Raw genomic sequence first — 17,269 nt, 5'->3', positions numbered from 1 at the left:
CTCACTTGTTCCTCTCGAATAAACAATGTCTGCTCCTCTGCTTCTCAGAGCCGTTCCTCTCATCCGTCTCCGACATCACAGACTTGCCGCCCCCCTCTTCACGCTTGCGCGGCGTCCTTGGTGCTCTTCCACCGAGTCGATTCGGTCGGACGTGAATGTATCCTATGCGGACAAGAACACCACAGTCTTGAGTTCCAGGGATCCAGCTAACTACCCCAGATGGGATGATCCTGATTTCCGGAAGTGGAAAAATAGAGAAGAAGAGATCCTCAGAGACATTGAACCCATCACTTCGCTCACCAAAGAGATTCTCCACTCGGACAGGTACGTCTCTGATTGCAATTACACCTAATATGCAAGCTTCTTGTGCTTTCTGTTTGGCTAATGAGAAATTTGAGGACAAGGAAAGTTTATTTTGAACCTTATGTGTGATTAAATCAAGTCGTTGCCTTTTGCCCATTTGAAGGAGGATTTTATTTCTCTTGCCCATTTGAAGGAGGATTTTATTTCTCTGGTCCGAAATAATTAACAATCTCATGTTCGCAGTTTATTTCCCTCTTTTATTTTTTTATAATGCATTTCCTCATCGGCTGAACGACTGAAGAGAGTATCATAGAGACTAAAGTCATTTATCGTTTTCTTTTTATTTTGGATTAGAACTTGGGATTGTGCTAGTTGGTACCATGTTGGGCAGGACACCATAAACCTTAGAAATTTGTTTCTTATCCAATTATGTTTTCTCGATTGAGTTCTCTTGCTTTTTCATGAATTTGCACCCCTACCATCATCTTTGAAAATTGAAAAAGAGGAAACACATTTAATACAGTTTTTACCTCCATTTTCAATTGTTATCAGCATTGATCATATGATTGGTTGTGGCTAACCCAGTAACGAAAGTTTTGGGGACTGGAGCAGACTACCACGAGACAAAAATCTTCTTACTACAGAGATTTGATTGGGAACTATTATATGTACAAGGTTCAATAGTGAAACAATTTCAAAGGTTTCCCTAATATTGGAAGGTCCTTGACATTCTGTATTGGGAATTTGATTCTATATCTGATTAAACCTCAATCCCCTGCTTGATCACCAATAATAGTACCATTTCTTTCACAAGAAAGTCCAAGTTCTTCTTTGGCATCTTCAATGCCAACATTGGATGATAGTTCCAACAACAATCATCTTGAATGTGTGGTGAAGCTTGCCGCTTTGTTGGGTTCCAAAGCGGGGAAGCTTCCAACTACTTATTTAGGCTTGCCTTTGGGTGATCCGTACAAGTCCCCTTTTGTGTGGGATGTGGTTGAGAAGAGGTTCCATAAAAGGTTAGCCTTTTGGAAAAGAGTCAAAAGACAATACCTTTCAAAGGGTAGACTCATTTTGTTTAAAAGTACTCTTTGCAGCTTGCCTATCTATTGTATGTCTCTTCTTGTCATTCCTAAAACGGTGGCTTTGAGGTTGGAAAAAATTCAAAGGGACTTCTTGTGGGGAAGAGGGGCCTTTGAGAAAAGGCCTCACTTAGTCGAGTGGTCTTCCATTTGCAAATACAAGAAGTTGGAAGGGCTAGGTATTTAGGTCATGTCCTTTTTTAATAAAGCCTTGTTTGGAAAATGGTGATGGAAAGGGAGTTCCTTTGAATACGAGTTATAGTGGGAAAGTTTGGGGAAGAACTTGGAGGATGGTATTATCTCGTAGGAAGGGAGGATTATGGTGTTGGCTGGTGGAAGGATAAAAGGAGCTTGGGAAGCCTTTAAGGCTAGAACAAGTTTTACAGTTGGCAATGGAAGAACAAAATTTTGGGTTGATGTTTGGTGTGGGGATGCTCCTTTAAAGGACTCTTTTTTGCTTTTTTTCTTCTAACAAAGAGGTTTGGGTGTTGAATGCTTGGGAGGTTATTAGTGGGCAAGTTATGTGGAACCTGGGTTTCTTGAGGCAGTTTCAATATTAGGAGCTACATAGCATTGAGGAGTCACTTAGGAGGCCTCAAGTGCATGGGAAGTGCAATGAGGATGACGATAAGCTGATTTGGAAGATTAAGAAAAGTGGGAAAGTCTTGGTGAAATCTTTCTATTCTTCCTTAGAGTCAGATTAAGGAATTCTTTTCCCTTAAAGCTAGTGTGAGGCTATTGGGCACCTTTAGAAGTGGTTTTTTTTTGTTTTGCTTGGGAGGCTGTTTGGGAAAGGTTCCTAACCTTTAGATCAGCTTAAGAGAAAAGGATGAGTGTTAGCTAACCATTGTTGTTTACGTATGAGTTTAGAAGAATCAACTAATTACTTGTTAATCCATTGTGGAAAGGCCAGTGATCTTTGACATTTGTTGTTTTCCCTCTTTTGTTTTTCTCAGGTGCTCCCTTTTCTTGTGAAAGATTTGTTAAAGGGATGCCATGAGAGTTTTGTTAGCAAAAATAACAAAAGATTTGGAGGACAGTCCCTCTTTGCTTGTTTTGGATTCTCTGACAAAAGAGGAATCGAAGATACTTTGATAGAATTCAACGCTCAGATTAATCACTAAAAGACTCTCTTATTTGAAGCCCTTTCCATTGGACTTGCCAACATATACAAGATGGTCATCTTTCCTTGTTAAATTTTATTGATTGGTTAATTGTTAGTTAATGAGAGGTTGTTTTGTGTGCTTGTTTGAGTTTTTTTGGCATTCTTTGTATACCTCTTGTGTACTTGGGGTGTACCCCCCTCTTTTTGTTTGATGTCTTTAATATATTCTTGGTTCCTATAAAAAACAACAAAAAAAAGGGCCTCAGGACAAGAAAAAGCCTCAAAATGAGTGTGTTTAAATCTCCGCTATGACCATCTAGATGTGTAGAGACCCTAAGATGTGCGAAGTTGACCACCAGGAAACCTAGGGTGATCAGCCAAGAAAAGGGATTTTTTTTGTTAAGGTGGGGAGGAGGAGGATGTGAATTGGGTGATGGTCTCTTGTTCAAATTTTTGCTGAGGTAAAAGATTATAAATGAGAATGATGACATAAGTAATAATCAAGATAGAAAGAGATAGAGAAGAAGATGCAAACTCTAATGTACATGGTTCAACACCAACTAGCAATACATCAATGGTCCTCAAGCTTTAATTTAAGCCTTGAGATAGCTCCACTATACAAAGATCCTATAAACTAAGAACTTGTTTAATATTCACTTGGTTTTTAGGTACCAACAAACCTTTACAATGCTTTAAGTGTTCTTCCCAATACTCCCACACCAATAAATGTGTCTTTAAATTAAATACAGGAACTAACTTTGCAAATTGATTACAATGGAGATGATAGCTAGCCTCACTCTATCAATTAGATCTAGATCCATCATCCATAGAATAAAGTATCTAGGTATATCTATTTCTTCATATTTTGACTTCTATGAAGTTTCTTTCTTTGCTTCAGCTGCTAAAAATCGTTGTTTTGGATGGCCCCTACGCAATTAGTTACAAATGGTCATTGAGATTGAGATTTTCAAGTTAGGAGTAATTGCACCAAAAGTGTATTGAAGATCAAGGTTGAATCACTACACAATAGGTTATTAATAAATGAAGATTAGGAACTTCAACTATGAGATTTTTGCACAATATACCCATTAGACACAAATTCTCACTTAATTGATCAACCGTTCGACTGATCACTCAACTAGTTGTTAGCATTTAATACATGTTGCAGGTGACTGCTGGGAGACAACTGGTTAATCAGTTGGTTAGCTGATAGCCACTGCCAAGTACAACACAGAAAAGGGGTTCAACCAAATTGGACCAATTGATTGCCCTGTCGATTGCCTAAGTCAGTGAACCTCAATTTTTTATTTCATGCACCCTCACCTCTCAGGTTCCTTCTCTTATAGAAATCAAAAGCATCAGTCCCTACTTTCTTTGAGGAAGCATTGACCTGATTATGAATGCTCTTAAAAAGAGAACCCTTCATGGAAGTTTTCTCCTTTATAGGGAGAGTCTCCCTTTGTTCTTTGAAGAATTTTATTTGAAATTTCCTTTTTCTTGTGGGGATGTTCCAGTGATTAGAACTCTTTACCAAAGAGGGGTGCCTTGCATTTTGTTCATGATGTGTCTCCATTGGTGTCATTGATTTGGGAAATTGTGCTTATCTTGGAAAATTTTAGGTAAATCAATAGAAGGAGATCGTTTTTTTCCTCATTTCTAGGGAAGTTAGGACTTGGGACAAATTTTGTTGATTGCCTCCCTTTTCTCTATATGTAATATGTGTTGCTATTTGAGTCGATGGATAATGCGGACTCATAAGCCTGTGGTGTCTTCTTGAGCTTCAGGCACAACATCTGGGCTCCTGCTTGGGTTGTTTATCACCTAGGCAAGGCCTCTGGGGCCTACTTGATTGTGCTTCTTACCTACATGCACAGCTATTAGTCTTCAGAAAGGCACCATGGCAACAAGTTTTACTGGCATGGGGTTTGATAGTGTTGGGGTTGTTTGGTTCCAGATTTCTGGGAGCTGGCAGTCAACACAGTACACTTGTTATGTGCCTGGCATAATTCAATATAAAAGTAAAGGTTCTCAGATATGTTTTGGTCAAGTACTTGATCCAGAGGCAAGCTTTTCAAGTGACAAACTTATTTTAGTTTATATTATGGACTCAAAAGTTTGTCATTTCAAATTGTAGAAGAGAAGAATTGAAAGAAGTGGTAGCCTCAGTAGCTTTAAATCTTAAGTAACCTGAATCTATATTATTTTCGAGTTTTTGGCAGAGTCATATCTTTATAGAATGTTTTTGATTGCTGCCCCAATATGTCAGTGGATTCTGAATGCTGTCATCTGTATCTTTGAAAGCACATTTTTTTTTTGTCTATTGAAATGTTTACACATGAATCATGATGCTTGTCTCATACTTTGATAACATATTGGTTATAACCATGGATGAAATTATACCGATTTTTGGTCAAAATTCCAGGGAAATATTTGTTATTGCCTATTGCTGGATTTTGTTGTGGATAAATTCTGATATTCCTGATATTAGTGGATAAATCAGATTTCAAATTTTTTTTAGGAGAGTTGGAATTGAACCGCTGACCTCAGCCATACAGTAGAATTGAACCACTAACTAACCTCATCCATACACTAGGAGGCACCTGACCAACTAGGCTAAGTTATGTATATATATATATCTTACTTTCATTTTAAAAAAAGAATTAAATAAGTATACTTTTCAATAAATTCATGCAAAATACAAAATGTTAAAATAAAAATTTAATAAATAATCTAAATATTATATTCAAATTCTATTTAACTTATTGTTAAAAATATAAAAATCATTATCAATTTTTTTAATGAATTTTTCTTTGTATGTTTTGTACATTAATTAAATATATCAAAAATATAATTTTACAAGTAAATTTTAAAAAAATCATACATATATCTTCATTTTTTTGTATTGTTAAATGCATTCAAATTAGATAAATCTATATAATATGTATTTTCAAATACTAAATATTATTGATGAATGTAACAAATTGTCTCATATGTGTATATCACTTTCTTCAACAAAACAACTTCAATGTGTATTATTGTTTCTTTCATTTTTTTAAAAGTTTTTCCCAACATTTTCATGAGTTTTGATCAATTTCTATCTCATTAATATTTCCCAATATATCCATAAAATCCCATTACTAATATTTGTGTAAAAGCCAATATTTCCATCCTTGATTATAATTGGGAGTTGGCAATATTATTTGGATGAATCAATATGCATAACTTATTGAAAATAGTTATGTGATCTATGGACAGAAAATTTTGAACAAAAAGCTGTTTTTCTATATTTGTGGAGATGGGAAATTAGTTGTTTGAACCATGGCAACTTATTGATGGTAATGGAAATTGCAATTGGTCAAGGTTGAATGTGGTGTGTGAACAAAAACTGGTCAATAAATCCAGTGCTAGGAATGGTTTTTTCTGCCATACAAGGAGCTGTGTTTTTAATTATTTCACATATGATATTGTTCTAGAAGATAATCATATTCACAGCTCAAGTTGTATTGGAATGTCTGGACTATGTCTACTCAAATTGTGGGGATTGTCTGAGGCTTCTCCTTTATTTGACTGATTTTCTTGCTGTCAGGTACATGGATGGGGAACGTCTAACCGCTGAAGATGAGAAAGCTGTGGTGGAGAAGCTTCTCATTTACCATCCACATTCGGAAGATAAAATTGGATGTGGACTGGATTGCATTATGGTGAGTTTGTTGTTTGCATAATGCCCTAATAGGATTCTTTGATTTGTTGGTCAAACCACTGTTAGTCACTTAGTTACTTTGCAATTGAACATTTGTTACGGTAGTGTTAAAGTGCTGAATTATCTCACTTTATGGATTCTCAACAAGTGATGAATGATTTTCAGATTCTACTTCAATTAACCTATCATTCAATTTTTCTGAATTCACCAATACTAATTCAAAATGGTTGAGTATACCTTCAAATGTGTGAATATTCAATTTGTTAAGTGCTTTTTCATGCAACTTAGCTTGCCATGAAGAAAAAAGGCTGTTACTATACAGCAGATAAAGGAAAGGATAACATCCAAACCATGAGATACATGACATTTACGTGGAAACCTCATGATCCATCCTAGTTAACAGACAATCCATTGTAGAATGATCGATTACAAAGCCTGTTGGCTGAACTTGAGTCTACCCAATCACTTCCTGATTATTCTAATCCTGTCTCCTCTCTGCATTTTACTCATTCAACCTTATAGTTACTTATCAAAAATAAAATATATATATATTCAATCTTGTTCATTGCTCCAAGGCAAGGGTTTTGTGGGATCTCGTGTTTACTTTGTTTGGTGTTAATTGGGTCCTTCCGCTTACAGTTAGAGACACTCTTTTAGGTTGGCTTGCTTCCTTTGTGGACAAGAAGCGTAGAAAGGCTTGGCTAGCAGCTCCTCTCTGTTTATTTTGGACGATTTGGAAGGAAAGAAACATGATAGTTTTTGATAATGAGGATTTGTCAATTCAAAGAATGAAAAATTCATTTGTTTGTAATCTTTGGTCTTGAGCTAAGTCTTGTTTAGATGTAGGACCCTTTTCTTTAATTAACTTTGTTGATTGGTTGGGTTCTTGTTGAGGGCTGGTGAGTGTTTGCCTTTTTTGTTCTTGCCTTTTGGTGACTCATGTATACTCCCCGTATGCTTCGGGTTGCCTCTTAAGCGCCTTTTTTCTAATATATATTCTGTGTGTTTATCTATAAAAAAAAAATAAAAATAAAAATTATTCAACCTTATAGTCCTCAATAGGGTATTCACTTTCCTGTGGGGATTTCTGGATTGCACCTTGATCTCTCACCAAGGTACTAAGCCCCTAACTAAGATTTTTTTCAACCTTAATGTCTGATCAAAGTAGTCAAAGCTACATCTCCATTTCTTCAACCTTTGATCTTCCTTCAGAGTTCCAACAAACTCAGATCGAACACAATTCAGTCACTGGAATCTCACTAGATCAGATCTTAAACACAGGAAGCAGATTTCTTTGCAACAAGTTCATTCAAAATCACTTTGAATTCAAATCTTCAATCTCCCATAAATGACTCTAAATCTATGTTTCAATAAATGCAAATATGAACTGTGATGAAGCCAATCAATCAATCTCACACAAGCTTCAGATCAAAATCTCCAAATGCTTATAAACTTTTTCAATGGTGAACTGGGATCACAAAGTCAAATCCAATGCAAATTTAAATCTGAGATGAAATCACTTAAACCGCTCACAAAACTTGGTTGATTCTTTCTCAAACCCCTAGTTCTAAGAAACTCAAAGTCTTTCAACTATGAACAATTTGAAATTCTATCAAGTGTTTTCTCTCAATACTCTAAAAGTAAAGCTATGGGAGATGAGAAAGAAAAACGGGGCGCAACATAATTGGAAATCTGAAAACCCAAAATGGAAGTCCCATGCTGAAATTAATCAAATTTTATTTTCCCATATTTTTCAAATAAAACTGCTCTGCCTTCAGCAGAAAAACCACTTAGCATTTTTTGTAGCTGGAACAAAGTTAGTTCTGTGCAAAATCCGCATGGGTGGAAAAACTGATTAGGGTGGTTACTTTTGAAGCCCAAAATGGCCGGGATGTTCTAAAAGCACTAGGTGCTTTGCTGCAACTGTCCTATCGTCTCAAACTTGCCTCCACCAACTGTGTAGATATTGTCTGCTTCGGGTCCAAAAGGGCTTTTACGACTTTAAAACGTTTTTATAAGGTTAAAAGGAGTCCATACTTATATAGCGCCAGAAATTTCCCCCCTATTTGATGTAGGATGTCACAAACACCCCTACAATGTCCTCGTTGTGTCCGTGGGATTGCGCGGCTAAACAGACAAACACTCTCTACGTGACCAAACACATGGCCACATTGGGGTAGGGATCGACTCTGATACCATTTGTAATGACCTGCACCCAATTGTGTAGATATTGTTTGCTCTAGGTCCAAAGGAACTCTCACGGCTTTAAAACGGGTCTACAGGGTAAAGAAGAGTCTATACATAGCATTGTGAACTTTCCCCCTATCTGATGTGGGATGTCACAAAGTTCACCCAACTTCTAGACAATTTTGACACTCTTGAAAGCTTAACACAAAGAAACAAAAAACACAAAAGACTCCTAGGCACTCATTCCAGTTTTTTTGTGAGTTTGAAGTTAAATTATATTAATACATTGTTAACCTTTGGTTTTCTTGAAAATAAGCTTTATCTTGAATGGATCTTGATCAAATTTTGAAACCAAACCTTGGAATGTCTTTCTAATTGATCAGGTAGACTCATGTATATACAGTGTGTATACTAATGCTTATATTGAAACTTGTTATGGAATCGCCAACAAATACATTATGCATGCTTATTCATTTATGAGGGGCATCCCTTGTTCCTTTTTGATCTAGTTTTAGGCGAAAATATGAACTGCATATGAGAAATAGAACATCCATCAACTCATTTTGCTTTGGAGTCTACTTTTTGCCCCTCCTTTTTTTATTCTTGTTAAGAGAATATAACTTCTGTCAATTGTCTTTTGCTGCAATCCTAGCCTACATGCTTCTTGGCCTTCCTCTATTCTTATAGCTTCTATAACTTGGTATTCCTGCGTTCTAGCCTTCACTTTCAACTGCTGCACTTCTTACTGATGCAGTGTTTATCTTCATCACACATGATCCATCCATCACAGGGTTTCTCTTGCCCACAATTTTTCTGATAAACATTTTTCTAATGGGTTTTGGGCAAAATATATTCTGTTGGTAACCTACTTTGATTTTTATGTTATCAGTAATTAGTTGATAAGGTTAGCACACGTAAGCTTTCCAATTTGCTTCCCATTTATGAAATACTTATTCTGGGAAATATTGAGTGCCTTCAGAAAGGCTTAATCATTTCCATTGCAGGACTTAGGGATGCAATTCAGGAAGGTTGGGTCAGGTTGACAATCAAACCAAGCTAACCTATATACGAAGCTCATTTGCTTAAACCCAACCTAACTTGACATTCAACTTGAGTCTTGAACTATCCAACCATAGCCTTTTTTTTTTTTTTTTTTTTTCTTTACTTTTTTTTTTATTATTTAATTTTGTGTTAAAATTGAGTTGGACTCAAGTTAGTAAATGTATGTTTGAGTTAATTGGATTAGAGACAATTATACAAGATTAACATTCATTTCACTAAATTTTTTAACAATCAACATTTATTTAAAAGGTAAAAAACTATTGATACCATCTATTTAACTAAAACTTAAGGTCCAAAAAATAAAACTAAGACAGACAAATTAATTGCTCATTACATCCAAGTAGTCAAGTCTTCAAATTTGCATTAATCCTCAATTACATATCATTCCCAATAACATTTAAATCAATAAAGATATCTCAGTACAATGGAAATGTTTATTAGTTTATTACTATTATATGTGTATAATTTAAATTTTATATGAATATATCCTCAGGTTGCTTGAGGCTCCAATCCAAGCCCAGTTCAAATTTAATTCGAGTTGATATTTTTTTGCCTTAACCCAATCCAAATTACAAAGGAATATTTGGGCCAAAAGGCTAAAATATTCTGCACTTAGTAAAAGTAACCTCCATATTTTTAAAATTGTAAATATAACCTCAAATGAACAAAAATTCCCTTTATATTATTTTATAAAAGGTGCTTTGATGTTAAATGGGTATAAAAAAGTTAGATATTATTGATGTAGGACAACCCTAGGATGGTTGCCTACACTCAAGGGTAGGTGGGCTAGGGTTTTATTTTTAGGGTGTAAGGAGAGGAACAAGGAATAAACTTTATGGTAGAGAAAATTATAAGATAAGAAATAGAGAGAAAGAAGAAACAATGAAGAAAAGATGGAAAACCTTAGAGTCTCACTAAGGCCTTCTAGGAGTCTCACCTAGAAGAAAATCAATGGAGTCTCACCATTGAGGGTTGTAACCTTGCAATGAAAGAAAGTATAATATTATTCATCAAAATTCATTCCTTTGATTTACATTGATTAGCCTATTTATAGGTTTCTCTAAGAAATCCAAAGTCTACTAGGACTCTAATAGCCTATTATGATTCTAATTCTAATTATAACATCCAAAGTTTACTAGGACTCTAATAACCTATCATGACTCAAATTCTAATTATATTATAACTCAACTAGCTAATCCTAATTAGACTCCAATAAATATTAATCCTAATTTAATTCCAAGTAATATTAATCATACTTTAATTACAACTAATACTAATTCCCTTTCTTGATATATATCTTGAAGATTCATCCTCATCAATATTATTTTACAAGAAGTGCTTAGATGTGAAATGGATATAAAAAAATTTGATGGAGGGTATTTTTGTCCAGAAAAAGGTCATTCTTCTTGTTTTGAAAAAATGAGGATCATTTTTCCAAAATTGGAATTATTTTGACCCTTTCAATCAAATATTGCAATGGCAAATTAAAATGCCCTAGCTTGTAAAATATTAGGTTGGGTTTGGGTTGAACTTCCCCAAGTTGCAGCCACAACAGGACTGTACCTTAACCAAAGTAGTTTGGAACAACTTTTATTGTAGTCATCCTATTGAATGTTCAGAAGTCCCTAGGAGTAGGACATGAAGTTTCCACACTGATAGTGCACCATGACTGAAGAGAAAGGCAAAAAGATCTTTCAAATGCCAATGAGAGATGATAACTGGTGCCAATGAATTAGTATTTACTTATTCTTCATGTTAATACTGTTTTACTTCGAGCAGAGAGAAGTAGCTCCATATATAGCAGTTCAGTGGAAAACAATATTGTTTCTGTGATATCTCTGTACAGGATGTTAAACCAAGAACCTTTTTGTGGGAAAGAGGAATAATTTTTCAAATCCATGGTTGTTAATTTGCAATTAGAATGGGTAGTGAATTATCTGCCATGGTAATTGTTTTAGATTGCAAGCATATAATTTTGATTGTTATATATTAGATGAGTATCAGAGTAATCTCTTCTTGAACCATTTGAAGGATTTTTTGGCTTGAATTGTGCTGGCTTGACTGATTTTGCTGTGAATGGTGCTGAATGTTTTAATAGGATTCCTAGATTAACTTACATTTAGCTATTTACCTATTCTGCACTGCTGTGTTCTTCAGGACATAGCCCTGCCATTTAGAGATTATATAAGCTTTCTGTTTCCATCTTGCACCTTATTATAGAAATAGGAAGCAATGGCATATTGACAAATACATTGGTTTGATACCCTTGTCAGTGGTCTCCATCTGTAAATGTCTTTAGCTCTTGTGTCACAAGATATATCTAATGTGATACCATAACCATTATAAACTGATACATGAAGTTGAGAGGCATCTTATTATTGGTTGCAAGCATGAGATGCCCCAAAATTTGCACAAAAATTGATCTTAATTGGATGATAATAAGCTTCCAGCTTGTAATTTTTTAACCAATTGGTGGCCTGATGCTTGAAGATATTTATTGAATTCCATAAATCATACTTGTAATGTAACAGGTTTGTAGTATGCTAGATAGTATGTTGCATAACTTGTGTTTCTTATCAAGTTTGGTTTATATCTTGAGCAGAGGAATTTCCTCCTCAAACAGAAAATCGACCACATGCCATATAGAATGTCTTAAGTGATGGGTGGGGAAACAATCTGCTCAACTCTTGTGTTACTTGTGTGTAAACTCGCATTTTTACCATACACCAAACTTCATGTGAAGCCTTCTAGACACGTGTAATGACTGGGGCAGATGGTATTTTCTCGTTCACATGTCCCAAGCAATTGAGGACAGCTATATGCTTTTGAACCGTAGGGTGGGTTGATTTTTTGTCCTCGACTTTTGGGGGCTCTTTTTTCTTCCAAGTTTCCTGCAACAATTTGTTTATATACGCATTTCCAGTTCTAATATAAATGCTCGGTTGAGAAGAAATTGACAGATTCATTGGGTCTCAAAGGCTTTTTGTTGGTCTGTCTTCACATGCACCTTTTGCATGGAGGTTTGTTGGCATGTAGATTAGACACTCCCATACCCCCATTGTCGTTGAGATGACATTTGACATTGATATGTACGATAAGTGAATGACTACTATTTGTTTCATGTATTTTTTTAAGTTCCACTGAACTAACTGCCAAGATGTGAACCACCGGTTTTTTCTCTTCTTTCACTCCCTCTCGCTTTTCAATGTTGATGAACATTTTGCTCTGCAAAAGATACTAACAGGATCTCTTCCTTTTGATGTTAAAGGTTGACCGACATCCTCAGTTTCGACACTCAAGGTGCCTGTTTGTTGTAAGGACTGACGGTGGATGGATAGATTTCTCTTATCAGAAATGCCTTCGAGCATATATTCGTGATAAGTACCCATCTCATGCAGACCGATTCATTCGTGTGCATTTCAAACGCAGTAGTGGTTAATGTATCTTAGCCCGGATGCTTATATTGGAGATGGGCAATGATTTTTGATATCAACGGAGCCCTCTCAATTGGGCATCATGCGGTTGTGTCATGTATGTATGAATATTTTGCAACTGCCATGCATTTTGCCTGCGAGTATTTAATTAAATAACTTACATTATAGCCTAGATCTACCCATCTTATGTACTGGATAATCCTTCATTGGCGCTTGGCCCCTTCTTTATTACTTGAGACAGAAAGTTATTGAACCGCGGGTTTTTCTCTGGTAGTTTTGCTCACATGGCAGTCCTTATATGAGGTTGTCCTGATTAGTGATTTCAGACTTCCGGAGATGTCGTTAGACTTAGAGCTGCTTGATGATATGAATGTCTCTACCACCAAGGAAATGGAGGAAAGCAGCAGTTATTCAAAGTCCGTATTAACAGTCAACAGGCATGGTAGGCAATAGCCCACGGGCCACGACAATAGAGACAATAGAGACGTGGGAAGTGGATCGGGTAGATTCCTACAAATGTCCAATGGGGATGAGGTCCAACGTGCCCCCACTTGGAAGATTTCAAGGCAAAAGAGAGTAATTACATCTTCTTGTGACTTTTCGATTTACTGTCCTAGACATTGGTCACATCTGATTGAGACAACGGTATAGATAAAATCCTCCATCGCCCAAAGCCAAAAGGAGCGAAGCGTGGAATTCGCGATGCTGGAGTCTGGACTGCCGTAGTGCTGTTAAGGATCAGGTGTTTCGTGGAGCACCGAATCACAGAGGAACTGCACACTTTGATTTTGTGACACTCCGGAGATCGGATTCGTTGAGATCGCCGTCCTTGGATTATCAGAAACTCTGAACTTGTGGTTGAGACAGGACCTGATGAGTCAGGTGGGGTCATCTTCCTCTTGGGTCTTCCTAGACTTCCATCAGTCAAAATTGTGGGAAATTATCATTGGCCGACTCTGAAAATCTCCATATGCATGTTGTCACACTTGGAGACATAAAAATCCTTCCTTTTTCTTGCATCCTCGCTCTGAGTAATCAACCACTGATGGCACCCATTATAAAAATAAATAAGACAAAACAAAAAACAACAAAAAAAAGGAAAGCCTTTCATGGTCAGTAAATTTGACTCTGCAGAGACTCCGGATTTTTCTCAACAATCACAAAAACTGAATGGGTGAGCTGGACCCTAGACTTTTAAAAGAAAATTTAAGGGTATTCTTTATTTGTCTGTTAAAAGGTTACTTAATATTTGATTACACTTGCCTCCAATTGTTTTTTTAAAGCCTTCCTAAAAATGTTCATTCAAGTGATAAAAGGAGCCTTATTAGGATTGCCAGCGCCCCTGCCTACTTGAGATAGGGTGAGAAGGTTGCGGTTTCCACTCTACCACCAGAGATAGAAAATAGGAGGTGATATAGGGTGGCCATTCTAATTTCTTTCTTCCCAAGTCATTCTGGCAAGTAGTTGGAAACCTCTTCATGCTGGTTAGTACCTCTATGGAAACCAAGGGTTAAAAGAAAATATATAACCAATTGAGTGAAAAAGCTGCAGGTCAACTCCCATCATCATGTTACAAACTTACAACTCCTCTAGTAGTTAGCATCAATAATGAAAAAGTTCCAAGAGCTGTGCTATAATTACGGGACAAACATGATCATTAGATATAGGCGGCCCCGGTCCACAGCTGGAAGAAATCCATGTAGGCCTCATTCCAGCGTCAAAATTACCATGATGATATACACATGGGCCAAAATATTTTTTTCCACACGCAAGATATATAGATGATCAGATGTCCCACCCAACTTGAAGGGCCTTGATGCTCGCACCCGTCCCATCATCTGAACAGGACTGGTTTACGGACGAGGAGTGATTTGATGAGTTCCAATAAAGGCATTTGCTTTCTGTAGGTGTGATTGATATGGAAGATATGAGGCCACTTTCTGATCCTAGAGGAGAGTCGGGGTATCTGACTTTGACCGGAATAATGAAGCAGCCTGTTGTGGTTTAAGAGAACTGAGATTTTAGAAACGAAATGATCACTCCAAAAAGGTATAAAAGGGAGGTGCTTTGAATGGTTAGTATACTATAATACTAACCAAAAGCTCTGGTTTGGTGTTTTAAGTTGGGGTGATGGCCTGCCTGGCTGGAAAACACCAGGCACCAGTGCCACCACCACGATCAGCTTACTACTCCATCCATATCCCATAGTCCATAGTCCATGGTCCATAGCCCACTCCATTTCACCTGCTTGCACTACCCCTCTGTAATGTCATCTCAAAACAACACCTCTCTCTCTTTTTCTTGCTTCATTCCTCGGAGAATGGGCCTATATAAAGTATAATAATAAAAGCAAAGAAAGAACGCAAGATATCAGACGCACTTCTGAATTGATCTCCACTCTGTACAACATTTCCCTTTTCTCGTATGGCACAGGGGATGGATTTAAAAACTTAAGAGACATCCTGTCTCTCGCTCTCTGCTCTGCTCTGCTCTACTCTACTCTACTCTTCTCTCTCATTCACTGGCATCGGAGAATGGAGAAACACCTTTTTTCGTACCAAATATCAGTGCTTTTAACACCACCCCTCTCATGAAATAAGAGAAAATTACTTGGGAAAGTGAATGCCTCCAAATTCCCTTTAATAGTTTTCCACCCCTGAAAATTTAAAGATGAAAGGAGAAAGAACGTGGTATTCACGCCTCCATATTCAAAATCTTGTTTGGACTTTGGCATCGCTGTGACTTTTTGGTGCTTTTTGTTAAAAGACTTGAAATAAAAATGACTGAATCTTATTCCACCAACAGTCAAGGCGCGTTGAAATTGTTGGATGCCCTGTGGAGATGAAAGTGATGCTTTGAGCTGCACTTTCCTTGACGAGCCATGGCTTTGTGTTTGGGTTGTGGACCACGCGTTTTATTGGAGATTTGAGGTAGCAGCGTCAAAGGAGGGGTATTTCATGATTTGATCTGCCACCAAATGGCGACTGACTTTAATTTTAAAACTAATAATAATAATAATAATGGAAAATGATAAGACAAAACGATTGAATATGTACTATCAAATTTAGATATTAACTCAAGTCATAAAGCTACAATCAAATAAAATTTAAGATACAATTACACTTGAAATATATATATATATATATAAAATGAGTATTTACCTGGAGTGGAGATTGTGCAATTAAACTTGTATTAGTGGCTGAGGCTACAAGCCACAGCTGTAACACCTTTCCATTCTGGCTGAAAATTTCAAATTAAGCAAAACCAAACATGGGGTTCAATGTTTTGTTGTGATTGGGGCTTGTGTCCCCACCCCCTTTCCCTAAATTTTGGCTCATTCGCATGATAGTAATCATACCCTGCCCTTCATCTTTGGCGGGAATATATTTCATTTTTCAAACTACTATAAAAATGCTCCTTCCCAAAAGAAATAAAAACAGAACAAGAACCTTTTCCTCTTTTTTCATTCAGAGCTTCTAAAGGGGCAAAACAACAACAAATAAATAGCCCCGCAGAGTTTGAAGAATCAAATTGGATTTTACTGCCAGGGTCTTCTGCAATTAGCATTTAAATTACTCACTTAAGTAAAATTGACCTAATATGGCTAATCATTAGGGAACAGATTTGTCCATCTAAACATGCATGGCTGCATGTTTACATGAGAAACCCAATACCAACCAGACACCCCACCATTCTCCGATGATAGAGTTCAACCCAATGAACACGGGTTTTACAGTTTTTTGAGTTATCTAGTCAACAATTTTTCCTGCGAATTAATACGATTTTAAAGTCTGGTTAATAGTAATTCACAGGGAAATATTTGATAAAAAAAAAAATTTTATTTTTTTAAAAAATACTACAAATAAAAAACATTCCTAAAAACATTACTTTAAGGTCAGGAAACAAATATCCTTGAGGTTATATCAAATTAGTCGAATCTAACCGGGCTTAATCCATGGGTTGCCAACAAATGTAGTCAAACTCGTTGCCTAGAGTGATTCCATTGAAAATAGAATTTGGACATGAACGTGAATGGAGGATTTGGTAAATTTTGAACCAAGCAAGAAACTTGCCACCGGAGTGTCGTGGGCCATACGTGCCAACCTGAATAAGATAACCTAACTTTATTCCAATCTGGGTTTAAAAATGGTCGATGCTCATAATCGGGTAATAAATATACAATCTAATCTACCCCAAATAGGCGAGTGAATGCAGGGTGTTGACTTGCAGGCAATGTGTGAATTGCATACTAAAATAATAGTAAGGTGGAAGGGGAAAACAAACAAAAGGTATCCACGATAATTAAGGTGGTGGGGGATTATAGAAGAAAACACCCCTCACTCCCCCAGCAATTGCCAGCTATCATGGCCTTTGCTTTCCCTCCATGAGAGCTTTC

General features: G+C 36.6%; 1 protein-coding gene across 1 annotated transcript; it reads left to right on the top strand.

Moving 5' to 3' along the window:
• LOC117905900 (protein DCL homolog, chloroplastic) lies at positions 1 to 13,892 on the top strand. The gene is made up of 3 exons (XM_034818768.1): positions 1 to 324; positions 6,077 to 6,191; positions 12,708 to 13,892. The coding sequence occupies exons 1-3, from the start codon at positions 26 to 28 to the stop codon at positions 12,876 to 12,878; spliced, it is 585 nt and encodes a 194-aa protein (XP_034674659.1). The 5' UTR covers positions 1 to 25; the 3' UTR covers positions 12,879 to 13,892.
• The last annotated feature ends 3,377 nt before the right edge of the window (positions 13,893 to 17,269 follow it).

Source organism: Vitis riparia, chromosome 18 (assembly GCF_004353265.1).
Source record: "Vitis riparia cultivar Riparia Gloire de Montpellier isolate 1030 chromosome 18, EGFV_Vit.rip_1.0, whole genome shotgun sequence".
Classification (NCBI taxonomy): Eukaryota; Viridiplantae; Streptophyta; class Magnoliopsida; order Vitales; family Vitaceae; genus Vitis; species Vitis riparia.
Note: the sequence above shows the minus strand (reverse complement) of the source record. Positions and strands in the feature narration are given on the sequence as shown.